We start from the raw sequence: 13,705 nt of genomic DNA on the forward strand, positions 1-13,705 counted from the left end.
GCACTCTCAGCAAATTTGCGGATGATACTAAACTGGGAGGAGTGGTAGATACGCTGGAGGGGAGGGATAGGATACAGAAGGACCTAGACAAATTGGAAGATTGGGCCAAAAGAAATCTAATGAGGTTCAATAAGGATAAGTGCAGGGTCCTGCACTTAGGATGGAAGAATCCAATGCACCGCTACAGACTAGGGACCGAATGGCTCGGCAGCAGTTCTGCGGAAAAGGACCTAGGGGTGACAGTGGACGAGAAGCTGGATATGAGTCAGCAGTGTGCCCTTGTTGCCAAGAAGGCCAATGGCATTTTGGGATGTATAAGTAGGGGCATAGCGAGCAGATCGAGGGACGTGATCGTTCCCCTCTATTCGACACTGGTGAGGCCTCATCTGGAGTACTGTGTCCAGTTTTGGGCCCCACACTACAAGAAGGATGTGGATAAATTGGAAAGAGTACAGCGAAGGGCAACAAAAATGATTAGGGGTCTAGAGCACATGACTTATGAGGAGAGGCTGAGGGAGCTGGGATTGTTTAGTCTGCAGAAGAGAAGAATGAGGGGGGATTTGATAGCTGCTTTCAACTACCTGAAAGGGGGTTTCAAAGAGGATGGCTCTAGACTGTTCTCAATGGTAGCAGATGACAGAACGAGGAGTAATGGTCTCAAGTTGCAATGGGGGAGGTTTAGATTGGATATTAGGAAAAACTTTTTCACTAAGAGGGTGGTGAAACACTGGAATGCGTTACCTAGGGAGGTGGTAGAATCTCCTTCCTTAGAGGTTTTTAAGGTCAGGCTTGACAAAGCCCTGGCTAGGATGATTTAACTGGGACTTGGTCCTGCTTTGAGCAGGGGGTTGGACTAGATGACCTTCTGGGGTCCCTTCCAACCCTGATGTTCCATGATTCTATGATTCTATGATCAGGTCCTTTGACTTCCTGTAGATATTTCTAGGGCTATTATTATTATTGTAGTAGTAGTCTGGCATTAGCAAATCTTTTTTTTTTTCTTCAGAAAATACTACTACTGCTCTGTTCCCCTTGCTGCAATGGTGACTGAATGTCCTTGCAGAAAGCCATAATGGGGATATTTCCTATGACTTCCACGTTGTTGAGTGGGATGTTTCTTCCCTACAGTGAGGAAATAAAGTCAGAAGGGAGAGCAAATGCTGATTTTAAGAATATAACTTTAATGTCTTAGAACAAGTTTCGTCTTGATCTGACTGTTAAAAGCTGAAGTAATTCAGTTACGACTGTACTTTTAAGATTTGTGTTCTGGTTTGTCCTAGTTTTTTTTTCTTTTCCGACTTAGTGTATCTTTTCCTTCCCTACTCAGTTGAGAGAGAGAGAGCTGAGCTGAGGTTACAATCTTGTTTTTCATTAATGTTTAGTTGAACCTAAACTGTTTGTAATTGTGATTTGTGTAATTGTGAATTGTGTAATACTGTTCCAACCTTCACAAACGCTGCTATACTCCTTCATGGAAAAAAAATTGGTATTTTCTTTGGTTCTAATCTTTTTTTAAAAAAACAATCCATTTTTTTGGAGAAAAGATGACTTTGTTAGCATTGCATATGCTCCAGCTAAACACAGTGTGCAGGATTCAATCATTTTGAGCGTGAACTTGAAACAGCATTAGCGTTTAATCTGGTTTGTGTGTACTTTTGCTTCCAGCTCTTCGTAGCACTTTTAATCTTAAAAAACAAACAAACAAAAAAAAAAAAACCAAAAAACAACCCCCCCCCCCCCACTTTTGCCCAAAACTACTTCCATCCCCCCCCCCATACATCTAAAGCATCAAAAAGTTGGCTAGCTCCTAAAAATCTTCTAGCATGGTTTAGTAAACTAGGACTTCCTCAGTTGTAAAAACGAAGGGCAAAGTTGTCTCATATGCTGGGTACAAGCAATTTTTTCTAACAGCTTCTATTCAGGTGGGGTTAAAGTGTGTACACTAATACTTGAAAACACTTAAATAGTTTGTCACACTTAAATCTGGTTCTCTAGCAATAAGAACAAAATCCAATAGTCAAGGCTTAGAGAGCTTCTCCCATTTTGCTTGCACTTCCACAGAATGTGCTTCTTCAAGTCGAATCTTTTTTGAAGTTGAAAAAGATTTAAAAAAAATCCTGCTTGTGTATCAATCCATAAAAGCTTCTAAAATATTTTTAAAGCTATATTTTTAAAATGAACATTTTACAGAAGCTCTGTCTCATGATTCTGCCAGATACCCAGTCTTTAAATGTTTTATGGCTTGGTCCTTCAAAACATACTTGAAGCATGCAAGTATTTGTTAAAACTTAAACACTTTGTTACTGATTTACATATATCCTATTTTAATGGTTGAGCAGATATGGAAAACCAACACTTTTGCACAAGAGCTACTTTGAAGCAATCAGGCTAATAGTGGCTTGTTTTTTTTCTTTGTTTCGACACAGTCAAGGGCAGCTGAATTTCTGCCTTTTGCAGGACTGAAATTCTAATGCAAACTCTTATAGTTAGTCCTAAAATTGTGTGGTTGCTTATTTTTTGTAGGAGGTTATTTTGAAAGATGGAAAAACAGAACGATTAAAGTTGGAACTTGAAAAGAAAGATACAGAAATTCAGCAACTGAAATGCATCATTACTCAATGGGAGGTATGTAGTTGATATTGTTTCCAAGTATTGAACAAAATCTAACTTCTTTTTTTACCCATTTGATTAAGCCAAAACATGGTTAGTCTGAAAGGGAACTTTGTGTTGGCCACCAAAATATTACCTTTCCAGAGCATCTTTCTCCAAAGTTATTCCTGCAGTACCAGATGGATTGACCTTTCTTGGTAAGAAAGACAGATATTTATAAATAAACTGACTACTGTAAGAAGGTCACCCATCAAGGAGTAAATATTTATCAGTTTTGGTGTACCCAAGTACCATTTGTTTTCCAGATGTTGCTGTTTTGTAGACCAATCTGCAATGCCTAAAAAAGGAAACCAGTGCATACTTCTCCAGATACAAGAGAAACCATTTAGAGCTGCATTGAAATGGAGCTTTGCATCTGCTGTGTCTCTTCTCCCAACCTATGAGGAAGATTTCAAAACAATATTCAGTACAAAGGTTGACCCCTTACTAAATCCTCTGGTGTTGCTGGATTCTAAATTAGATAGGAAAATTTCCAGAATTGCTGCCCTGGAACACCATATTAATACCTGTCCTGACTCTAGCTGACACAGGTTGAAAATGAATACAAAGCAGCAAGGATGGAACTTTTATGAGAAATTACCATTATGTCAAAAGGCTAGGGTAAATTCACTGAAGCACCAGGACCAACTTCTTATTGGTCACATTAAATCAGTTTTTGTTTATCCTTGCTTGGGAGTGGTGAACAGGAATATGAGGAGGAATAGTTTGTTTATGTAAATAAAAACTGATAAATATGTAAACTGCATAACTTAGTCTTGGGTACTGACAGCTGAACTCTATATAAACAGCATTAAATTGTTGACAATAGTGATTTTCTAATCGGAACTTAGCTGAAATGTTGAATATGTTTTCAACCTGCTGCAAAACAAGAAACAAGTTTTTTGGTTAACAGCTGCTGTCATGTGTCAAGGTTGGGCTCATAGATTAAATTAATTGAAATGGAAAACCATTTCTATTTGATATTGCTCCTAGAGTACAGTTGACAGAATAATGCAGTGCACAAGAACTCTTGTTAAGTGCTTCATTTCACGTGATGTAACATGTTAAGAGTTTCTACTTGATAGTCTTTTATGCTTATTGGGCATTGAAGGGTATAGAAAGCTTTAGCTAGCTGTGAGTCTGGAAGAATGCATTACTATGACAATTTAAATTCACTTTTATTGGCCTTGGGTTCTATAAATATTGCTTTAAAGCATGGCTATAGTAGGGATGGTGTGGCATTCCAGTATACTTTCTTGGAGAGGTTGAAGGTACTCTACTGTAGAATTATCTACCCACCCCTTTTCAATATTGGCATTTGCTGTTCTTCATGCTGCTCCCATGCAATTGAATCAGCATCCTGTTAGCACAGTGTTCCTTCTCTGTTTATAAACCAGCTGACCCTATTGTATGGAGCATTATGGCGTTAACATGAGGGATGAGATTGGTGTGTAAGTGGAGCATTATAGCTTGCCACCAGGTTCAAGATATCCTATAAAAATTTTTTCTTCAAGGCCAGGGAGAGCAATATAGGGACACCGAAATGGGGAGAAAAGAGAGTGAGGAAAATATAAAACACAGGTGTAGAATTAAGAAAAGACACAGAAACCAAACTGCCAGAATTGGCACCAGTGATCAGTCATGAGAAGTGCTACCTTAGAAGAGGCAATTCAGGCATCAGATGGACAGGAGAGATCAGTAAGGTCAGAAAAACTGAAAGATGAAGAGTCCGAAAGAGAATTTCCTTGCCTGTAAGGTCTTTGGGGGCAGTGATCAAGTTTTCCCTGTGTGTCCTTGTATAGCACCTAGGGCAATGAGGACTCGATCCTAAATGTGCTCTTTGGCTACCACCATAGTATAAATGTCACTTTTGGCATTAGAATTCTTTCATGTGGCCTTAATTTTTTTTCAGAGAACTCACAAAACCTCTGTCAGGCATGTAGCTAAAATCTTCCAGAAAGTTCTGTTTAGCAGTTCATTCTTCTTTCTCCATTCACACCAAGTGTAGTTGATTTTGAATCTTCTGTAGTGCCAGTGCCTGCTTGAGCTCCTTTGACTTTGGCCTCTAATTGATTTAAACTACCACTCTTGTATTCTCTCATCCTTGACTCCTATGCATTTTAATAGATGATTCTAGAACCCTTGTGCTTCTTAAATTACCAGTAAAATCACGGCTTTCAAATTTGTTGTTTAAAAATAACAAATACCAATTTAAAGAAGGTCCCTTTTATCATATAGTAAAAGGTGATTTTATTTAAATCTCTTAATATTAGGTGAAGTATAAAGAAGTAAAAGCAAGAAATGCACAGCTGTTGAAAATGTTGCAGGAAGGTGAAAGTAAGTAAAGTTTATTATCTCTCAAGATATGAATTTTAAAGTGTACAAAGTTTTATTTTAAAAATTACTTAAATGACTTTGAAAAACAGTTTTTAAAGATAAAATTGATAAGAGTAAGGAGTGGCAACTCTAAATTGTAATAGTGGAATTATTTAATCTGAGAATTTCCTTTGCTAGTCACTCAGTCTGAAAATGAATTAGAGTGACTAGTGTTCAATTTCATTAGTTACTATTGCAGTAAAATTGTCTTTATAAGCAACCTTATGAATGTAAGAATCATGTGATTGTGTTAGACTTTTTAATACTGCTGGGTCATGCATGTTCAAGTTGGTTCCATGACATCAGGTGCAGTATGTAAACTCTACTTTAGTGCATCACACATTGTAAAACAATATGAGAGAGGAGGATAACTTTCAGAAGAAATTTTGTAATTTTATCAGTATTGGAGATGCTACACTATAACAGGCTCACTAGTGACACTATAGTTAAAGTTGCCCATGTGTTTCCATTCCAACCCCCAGTTCTTAGTCGCTCATAATTTACTGAAAATTTCTGGTGTCTTGGTCAGGGTGAAATATTTTTTGGGAAAAAATTATTGGCTCAGCCAGTTTTGAAGAAGTGTGGAAACAAGGTTGCCAAGTGTCTGGTTTATGACCAGAATACCCTGTCAAAAAGGGACCCTGGGGGGCTCTGGTCAGCACTGCAGACTGGGCTGTTAAAAGTCCAGTTGATAGTGCAGCAGGGCTAAGGTAGGCTTCCTGCCTGCTGTGGCTCCGCAAGGCTCCCAGAAGCAGCAGCATGTCCTCCCTCCGGCTCCTACATGTAGAGGCAGCCAGAGGGCTCAGCACGCTGCCCCCGCCCCAAGCGTTGGCTCTGCAGCTCTCATTGGCCAGGAACCACGGATAATGGGAGCTGCAGGGGCAGTGCCCGCAGATGGGGCTGCGCACAGAGCTGCATGGCCGCGCCTCTGTGTAGGAGCCGGAGGGAGGGATATGCCGCTGCTTCTGGGAGCTGCTTAAGGTAAGCGCCACCCAGAGTTTGCACCCGTGACACCCTTCTGTGCCCCAGCCCTGATCCCTCTCCTGCCCTCCAAACCCCTTGGTCCCAGCTCAGAGCGCTCTCCTCACCTCAAACCCCTCATCCTCAGCCCCAACCCAGAGTCTGCACCCTCAGCCGGAACTCTCAGACCCCCGGGCCCCATCCCGCACTCTGAACCCCTCATTTCTGGCCCCACCCAATAACCCACACCACCAGCCCAGAGCCCATACCCCCTCCCACACCCCAGCCCCCTACCTCAGCCTGGAGCCCCCTCCTGCACAATACACTCCTCTTTTCTGGCCGCATCCCCATCCGGATCCCTCATCTCAACCCCCTGAGCCAGCCCCGTGAAAATGAGAGAGCGAGTTATGGGGGGGGGGATAGTGAGTGACAGTGGGGGGGGGAATAGAGTGAACGGGGGGTGGGGCCTCAGAGGAGGGGCGGGGCAAGGGTGTTCCGTTTTGTGCGAGTATAAAATTGGCAACCCTATGTGGAAACAATGTCCTATTATAAAATCTTGTTACCTCTTTTACTAGATTTCTTGCTGAAATAACTGACGCAGAAAGATTAGTTTAATGGAACACTTAAACTGAAGAAAAAATAATTTTGTCTTTTGGTAAAAACTAGTTTGAATATGGTAGAATTGAGACTTGAAAATCCCAATTTTCACATGTACAGTAGGGGTTTATAATGATAGCACTATTCTGAATTGTCCACAACTTCAAAGAAAGTAACCAAATATGTAGGTTCAGCACACCTTAATTTTGCTATGTATTTAAAACTTTAACCAAGGTTTTCACGTTGATTTAAGGCCTGACTTTGGAAAGCTTACCATCTCAAGCTCCATCCATATCCAGAGAACCATGCAGGTAGACCTGTGTCCATAGTGAGTCTCTGTAAAGTCTGTGGGATCCCATACAGGTGCAGGCAGTGAAAGTTTTCCTAAAAGGCCTAAAAAGCTTCCTATATTCACAGGCTGCTGCTACTGGAAATGGTAATAGACTGTTGGCTCCAGGCAACTTCTATCGTTGGTCCTGACTTCAGTGATGACTGAGGAAACATCCTAAGGGTAGCAAAAAAATGGATCCAGCAGAACCCCAGCTATGGTTATATATAAAGACTTGTAAAGATAGACAGCCTAATGTTCTTGTTTTGTTTTTTAAGTGAAAGACAAAGCAGAAATACTTCTACAGGTTGATGAATCTCAGAGCATCAAGAATGAGTTGACCTTACAAGTAAGTGGTTTTTTTATAAAAATTAAACCTTGTGAATATTTTTAAAAATAGTATATGAAGGCAAACAGCAAAACCAAACTGAAAATGGGTATAAGCACAGAAATAAGTGCAGAATTCCTCTGTATCCAGATTCTTTGTGTTAATGGCCATAGAGTATATAAGATCCAGCTACCCTTTTTTAAATGGCATTTGTGCATTCAGAGATTTCTACTGCAGAAGAGTCAGCAGATTTCCAAAACTAAGCATTAACATTTATTATATGAACATAGTATAGGGAGTACACATCATATTTCTGTATTTGTTTTGGCTTTGCAGTGATTTTTAATTAAAATATTAAACTTGATCCAGTATTCCATTTGTGCAATGTCATGGAATGACAAGAAATGGTATAATTCATTTCCATTAATTGTGAATGCTGAGATGATCACTTCGTAAGGGTGAGGTAATTGAATCAATTGTGCTGCATTATATTACATCAGTTACAGTATACTGACATAAAATCTGAAAGAAAACTGTCACTTTTCATATTGCATTATTCAGGCAAACACAAAGAGGCACTAGGGAACTAATAGAGACTTGGGGAATACTACTTGTACTATGTGTAGTACATTACATTTTGATCATTTTGAGAATAATCACTTTCTTGAATAAACTAAATATCTCCTCCAAGCAACACTTCTTTTTTTAAAAAATGTTATATATATATATATAAAAATATTTAGGCTGTTGAACTGCAGCAGAAACGTTCGGGGCATGTGTGTGTATGTGTTTGGAGATTAAGATCGTTCTGTAACATTTTTAAAAAAATTGTTGTAGGTGACTACACTTCATGCTGCATTAGAACAAGAAAGATCTAAAGTGAAATTATTACAAGCAGAACTAACAAAATATCAGGTATTTTTTTTATATTGTCTCTAGAAATTCACCAATGTCTAGTATAATTCTCATGGTATATGGAAACATTGATACAAGAGAATCTTAAGTTTTGAATAGTTGCTTTGAAGGTAATGTATCTGTGTAGTTGCTAAAGTTAGTACTACCTAGGCGATTTTAAAAATATAATGGACTTTTTTTTAGAAAAACAGTAACAAAACCGAAGCATAGTTACACATTTACTTGGGTAGCTGAATGGATTTAGTCTTCCATTTTGTGCCTCAAAACCTACTTGAATTATACAGGTAAACAAGATTGCACATCTTTGTTGCTTCTATATACTCTTAGCATTCTGAATACAAGACTACATCTAAATTAGTAACTTGATCTTGTATATTTTTCTTATCTAGGACAGGTAACCTGAAGCCAAGTGCAAGTCTTAGTAGATTGAATAATGGCTTTTTCTCCACCCGTGGCGAACCTTTCAAATGAGATAAATGAAATAGATTTTCATTTTGCTTTTAATATGTAGAAAAGTGCATTTAATGATCTGTTCTGCTTTTTAATGTGGCATTTTCTACTTGGCTGAGCAATAGAGCAATTTTTGTTAGTGAAATATAAGACCATGAAAAAATGTTTGGAATTATTTTCATGTAAGCTGAATTTTCACACTTGCATGCTTTTATACTTATTCAATTATGAGCACCTTCAAAATAGTGAAATTATTTGATTGCACAGCAATAAGATGCTGTGCTTATTTCTGTATGGTAGTATTTCCTTTGGAAAAAGACTTAAAACAATGCTGAAAGAAAATATTGCTTCAGTTATAGGTAAGGTTAAGATTTTGTCAGTTATTTTTTAGTAAAAGTCATGGACAGGTTGCAGTCAATAAACAAAAATTTAACAGAAGCCCACAACCTATACATGACTTTTACTAAAAAAAAAAAAAAAAAACCACCAGGGGAGCGGAAGGGCTGATCACCATGGGGGACTGAAGCCAAGGAGTCCCAGAGGTTTGTAAAAATCATGGAATCCATGACTTAATCCTATCCTTAGTTATCGGGAAAGCTCATCACTTGTAAGTTAAAATAGAAAGTTTTCAAGTAGCTGCATAGACTTGGGTGTAAACAGTAAGCTCTCTTGTTTCAAGCTATAACTTGTTGTTTGTTTATGCTGGAGTACTGCATGTTCATGCCATGACAATACCTCATTATTGCATTAGAATCTAATTACTCTTTCGGACAAAACAACAGATTCAACCTTGCTCATTGCTTTATCTTCCCTCTCTGATATTCCATGATGCTCTATCCTTAATTTCACCTGCTTTTCCCTGGGCATTTCCTAGGAATGATCTCATCCACTCTTAAAGTGTAAATTATTTTTACAGTAATTCCCAAATGTGTACAAGCATACCTTGACATCTCATTCTCTGTTCATTCTAACACATCCAGCATGCCACACCACTAATGTTTGCACTTAAAAACCAACCAAGCAAAACAAAAACAAACCCTCCTGTTACCATCAACTCCATCATATTCCATCACTCAGACTTGCAACTTTACTGCTGCATTTAACTTTTCTCTAATATCCATGCTGTTGCTAATTTCTCTTTTTTCCTCCAGATCTCCAAAATCCATCTTTTATTCCTACAAAAATTCTCACTTTGTCTTGATTATTAGTGTCCTCTTCTCTTCCCTCCCTTTCTATTCAAATTCTGCTTTTAAAATGTTCCCTTTCCTCCACTCCTATTATCTCCTTCCTCATTTAATCCCCTTTGCTGCCTTTCTTTTTGTACAGAGTTCAAGCTTGCCCCTCTGTTTAAGGGCACTGAACAATTAAACTATCACAATTTCTACTTTTATTCCTTCCTATAATTCTCTTAGATTGTCCATCAAAGGATCCCTTCTCCCACTTTTTTGTCTTTGCACTGTCTTCCATGAGCTCCCTCTCATATTTGTGTACGAAAAGACTCATAGATTTTATGGCCAGAAGAGAGCATCATGATCATCTAGTCTGACCTCTTGTACATCTAGTCCACAGAACGTCGCCCAGTGTCTCCTGTAATAGGCCCATAACCTCTGGCTGAGTTATTGAAGTCCTCAGTTCTTGATTTAAAGACTTTGTTACAGAGCCTCCACCATTTACTTTAGTTCACACCAGCAGTTACCTGAGCCCCACACTGCACACCACCTCTTAATTTGAGTATTGCCTTAAAACACATTGTCTGTGAATCCTTTCAGTAGTTCTACCAAACGTGTTTTTTAAAATTCTTTGCTTTGATCATGTGTTGTCAATCATTCTCTATTTGAGAGTTCCCTGAGGCAAGAACCATCTTCATCTATTTTGTACAGCACAGTTGGTGCTCAGATAATAATGCTTCAGTTGTGTATGTAAAATGCTATACAATTCAAGATTTAAACAATCAAAAAATCATTGGCTTAACTGTTGTGCATGTCTTTATACCCATATGTATTTCTTTAGAGATACATATGGGTATAAAGACATGCACATTTGACATATTTGAATATTTTTAGTAAGTTTACTATTTCACTTTTCCTCTACAGGGTGGGAGAAAAGGGAAAAGAAACTCCGAATCTGACCAATGCAGGTGATTATACTTGCCATCAAGTTGAAAGCAAAAAATCAAATCTTGTTCTTCAGGGTTTTGCAGAAATGTATATATTTGTTGTACACTGCAAAACTATGCAGTTTTTTTGGAAAGAAGCTAACAATTACTAATTTGACTGACATTCTAAATAGTTAATTTGTTGCACTTTCTGTTAAAGAAAAAGTAGAGAACTGTTCTAGCAGAGCTCAAACATTGTTGCTGTTAATGCCATAATTAGTTTTCATCAGTCAATAAAATTTACTCTTTCATTTGTATGTCTAAATTCTTGCTTTTTAGAATAGGTTGCATTACATCTATTTAAAGGTCAACCTTCCTAATTCCTCTAAAATTGAAAAGCTTAGTTGGATTTCTTTTGAAATTAAGTGTGTTTTTAGAAGGGTGCAGTATAGGATTAGTGACCCAAATTTGGAGTTGTTTGAGCCATGATTTTCAGAAATATAAGCCCCAGAAAATAAAAAGGCATTTAAAAAAGGTTTCTAGGTGGGGTTTTTGTCCAAAGCTATTGATCAAATAGTTGATGAGCTAGGGTAAAAATAGTCTGTCAAGTTTTATCCAAGATAGTGCTGGGCACTCACTAAATCTTTGGGTGATCCAGAATGGTATTTAAGAAAATGTACAATTTAACACTGTGCATGCCCCAATACAGAAAGATGACTAGAGAGTTTCCATTCCTGCCATTTTATGTTTTAAAGCTCTATTTTTGTAAGTTCTCTAAACTTTGAACAGTTAATCCAATTGCTTTGAAATTTGATGCGCCCCATAAGAGCGCAAGGAGTAGCATTAGTGATCCAAATTTTGGATCATTTGAGGGCTTCTCAAGTTACAGCCCCGCTTGGTTTTCTTTTGCTGCATTGTACTGTAAAACTGAGTCAGAGGTACTAAAGACTGAGGGGTTTATTCAGACTACAGGAGCATGAATAGCAGTGTGCACCAAAGTGCTGTGCTGTAACTTTCCCATGTGGACGCTGTGGGCATGAACTAAAAGGTTCCTAGTTCACATTAATGTAGTCCTCAATTTTTTGTTTTGTGTCCCTTATTAATGTTAGATGGAATCCTGTGGGGGAGAGTGAATGGTTGTAAAAGGTGAATAGCTTGTACATTTCACTAACTCTCAGGGTTGGCAGAATAAAGATGTGTGTCAATGGAGCGTGTTGGGGCCTTGCTGAAAGAGGGCAATGTTAAGGTTGCATAGCGAACCTTAACTGTCTATTTCCTGGTTTTCAGAAGTTTGAGTTTTTTGATCAATTCAGCATTCTGCAAGAGGAACAACATACCACCAAGCAACCTTAACTCCACATTATGTAGCTTTTTTTTAACTATTTAATTATCAATATTTAGCTCTTGTTAGGATACGAGTGCCCTGGGGAAAGTGTCTCCATAATGACAGGTTTCAGAGTAGCAGCCGTGTTAGTCTGTATTCGCAAAAAGAAAAGGAGTACTTGTGGCACCTTAGAGACTATCAAGTTTATTAGAGCATAAGCTTTCGTGAGCTACAGCTCACTTCATCGAATGCATCCGATGAAGTGAGCTGTAGCTCACGAAAGCTTATGCTCTAATAAACTTGTTAGTCTCTAAGGTGCCACAAGTACTCCTTTTCTTTTTGTCTCCATAATACCATTCATCTCTGTCTGTAAATGTGTCAGTGAGAGACTCTTATTGAAACCAAGAACATGGCTGCTGGAAGTTTATTTGCAATAAAAAAGCATACTACATATTTGATTTTTACACTACCTAAACCAAGCCTTTAGTAAGGCCAACATGTTGGAGTATAACCAGGGCTTTGCGTACTCTGCATCACAATGGGACCAAATCTACAGTAATATTAACTTATTCTAGTGCCATGAAATACCCTTCATTCCCATTCCCCACAATCCCCCAAACAAACATGCACGACTACAGCTTGAGCTATAAATGCTTATTGGTTTAAACTCTGTAAATATACTGTCACTACATGAGAGACTTTCAAAGATATAAATGACAGGTCCCTAACTCCCATAGCCTTTTCAATAGAAGCTAGGGACCTAAAGCACTGGACTGGGACTCTGTCTGGGTTTAGCTCCCAACTCCAATCTTGGGCAAGTCACTTTAATCTCTGTAGCTCAGGAAGATACTTCCCTACCTCACAAGGGTGTTGCAAGGACAAGTTCATTGTTTAAGAATAGTTCAGCTACTGCACTGGGGTCCTATACACACACGTTTTTCTTTGCAAGCTTGACTTTAATTTGAAACTCAAAGCCTTTTTGAAATCAGTGATTGCACAGGACTGGTGTGTGAGGAAAAAGCCAACTGGTCCTGGAGTAATTAATAACAAGTGAAGTAATTGGTTAACATAAAAGTTGAGCGTCCTATCAAGAATGTTCATTAACACAACAGTTGCAGAATTTGCAGTTCCTATGATAATTTAGATCAGTAAGGGAGGACTGACCTGGATGGATATATTTTGCTGCTTATGTGTAGAAATATAAGTCATGCCTTCCACTCTTACTTTAAAGGATTTTGTTGAAAATTAACACATTTAAAAGCAAATAGCATAGATATACAAATACATTATAGCATTAACTCTGAAGTACTACATACTCAATAGTAAATTTGGTGTATATAGCACTATACAAGCTGGAAAGAAGACAAGGACCATGTCCTAAATGCCTTACAATCTAAAATAGATAACTAATGGAGAAACAGACCAGGAATGAAGAAAGAAGGGGCTGCTCTTGAGAGATTACTCGGGACATTTTAGATCATGGTTTTTTTTATATATACTTTTTGGTTTTGTTTCAATTTATTTTTTAGATGTGATCAGGTGTGAGAGCAGGAAGGGGTGACGAAATTGAGATTATACAGAGAAAACTAATGTAAAACTAATTTGAGGAGGAATTTGAAGGACAAAAGAAGGTAATTTGGCTCAAGGAAGAAAGAAGCTGGTCTAAATATAAAGTTGGTATGA

At 38.2% G+C, this 13,705-nt stretch overlaps 1 protein-coding gene and 1 long non-coding RNA gene across 10 annotated transcripts in view; one reads left to right on the top strand and one right to left on the bottom strand.

The window, feature by feature from the left end:
• Positions 1 to 11,015, top strand: part of GKAP1 (G kinase anchoring protein 1) — a 45,042-nt gene extending 34,027 nt beyond the window's left edge. For all 9 annotated transcript variants that reach the window (XM_043515169.1, XM_038403451.1, XM_043515173.1 and 6 more), the window contains 5 exons: positions 2,524 to 2,625; positions 4,923 to 4,986; positions 7,189 to 7,259; positions 8,076 to 8,153; positions 10,697 to 11,015. In XM_043515169.1, coding sequence (XP_043371104.1) covers positions 2,524 to 2,625; positions 4,923 to 4,986; positions 7,189 to 7,259; positions 8,076 to 8,153; positions 10,697 to 10,744 — 363 coding nt within the window. In that variant the 3' untranslated portion in view covers positions 10,745 to 11,015. The remainder of the gene's footprint in view (positions 1 to 2,523; positions 2,626 to 4,922; positions 4,987 to 7,188; positions 7,260 to 8,075; positions 8,154 to 10,696) is intronic.
• Positions 967 to 10,604, bottom strand: LOC122460385. Its single transcript, XR_006281660.1, has 2 exons — positions 6,857 to 10,604; positions 967 to 1,122 (listed from the first exon to the last, which is right to left on the bottom strand). It is a non-coding gene; the product is annotated as an uncharacterized LOC122460385 (long non-coding RNA).
• Positions 11,016 to 13,705: the final 2,690 nt, after the last annotated feature.

This window comes from Dermochelys coriacea, chromosome 5, assembly GCF_009764565.3.
Source record: "Dermochelys coriacea isolate rDerCor1 chromosome 5, rDerCor1.pri.v4, whole genome shotgun sequence".
Lineage (NCBI taxonomy): Eukaryota > Metazoa > Chordata > Testudines > Dermochelyidae > Dermochelys > Dermochelys coriacea.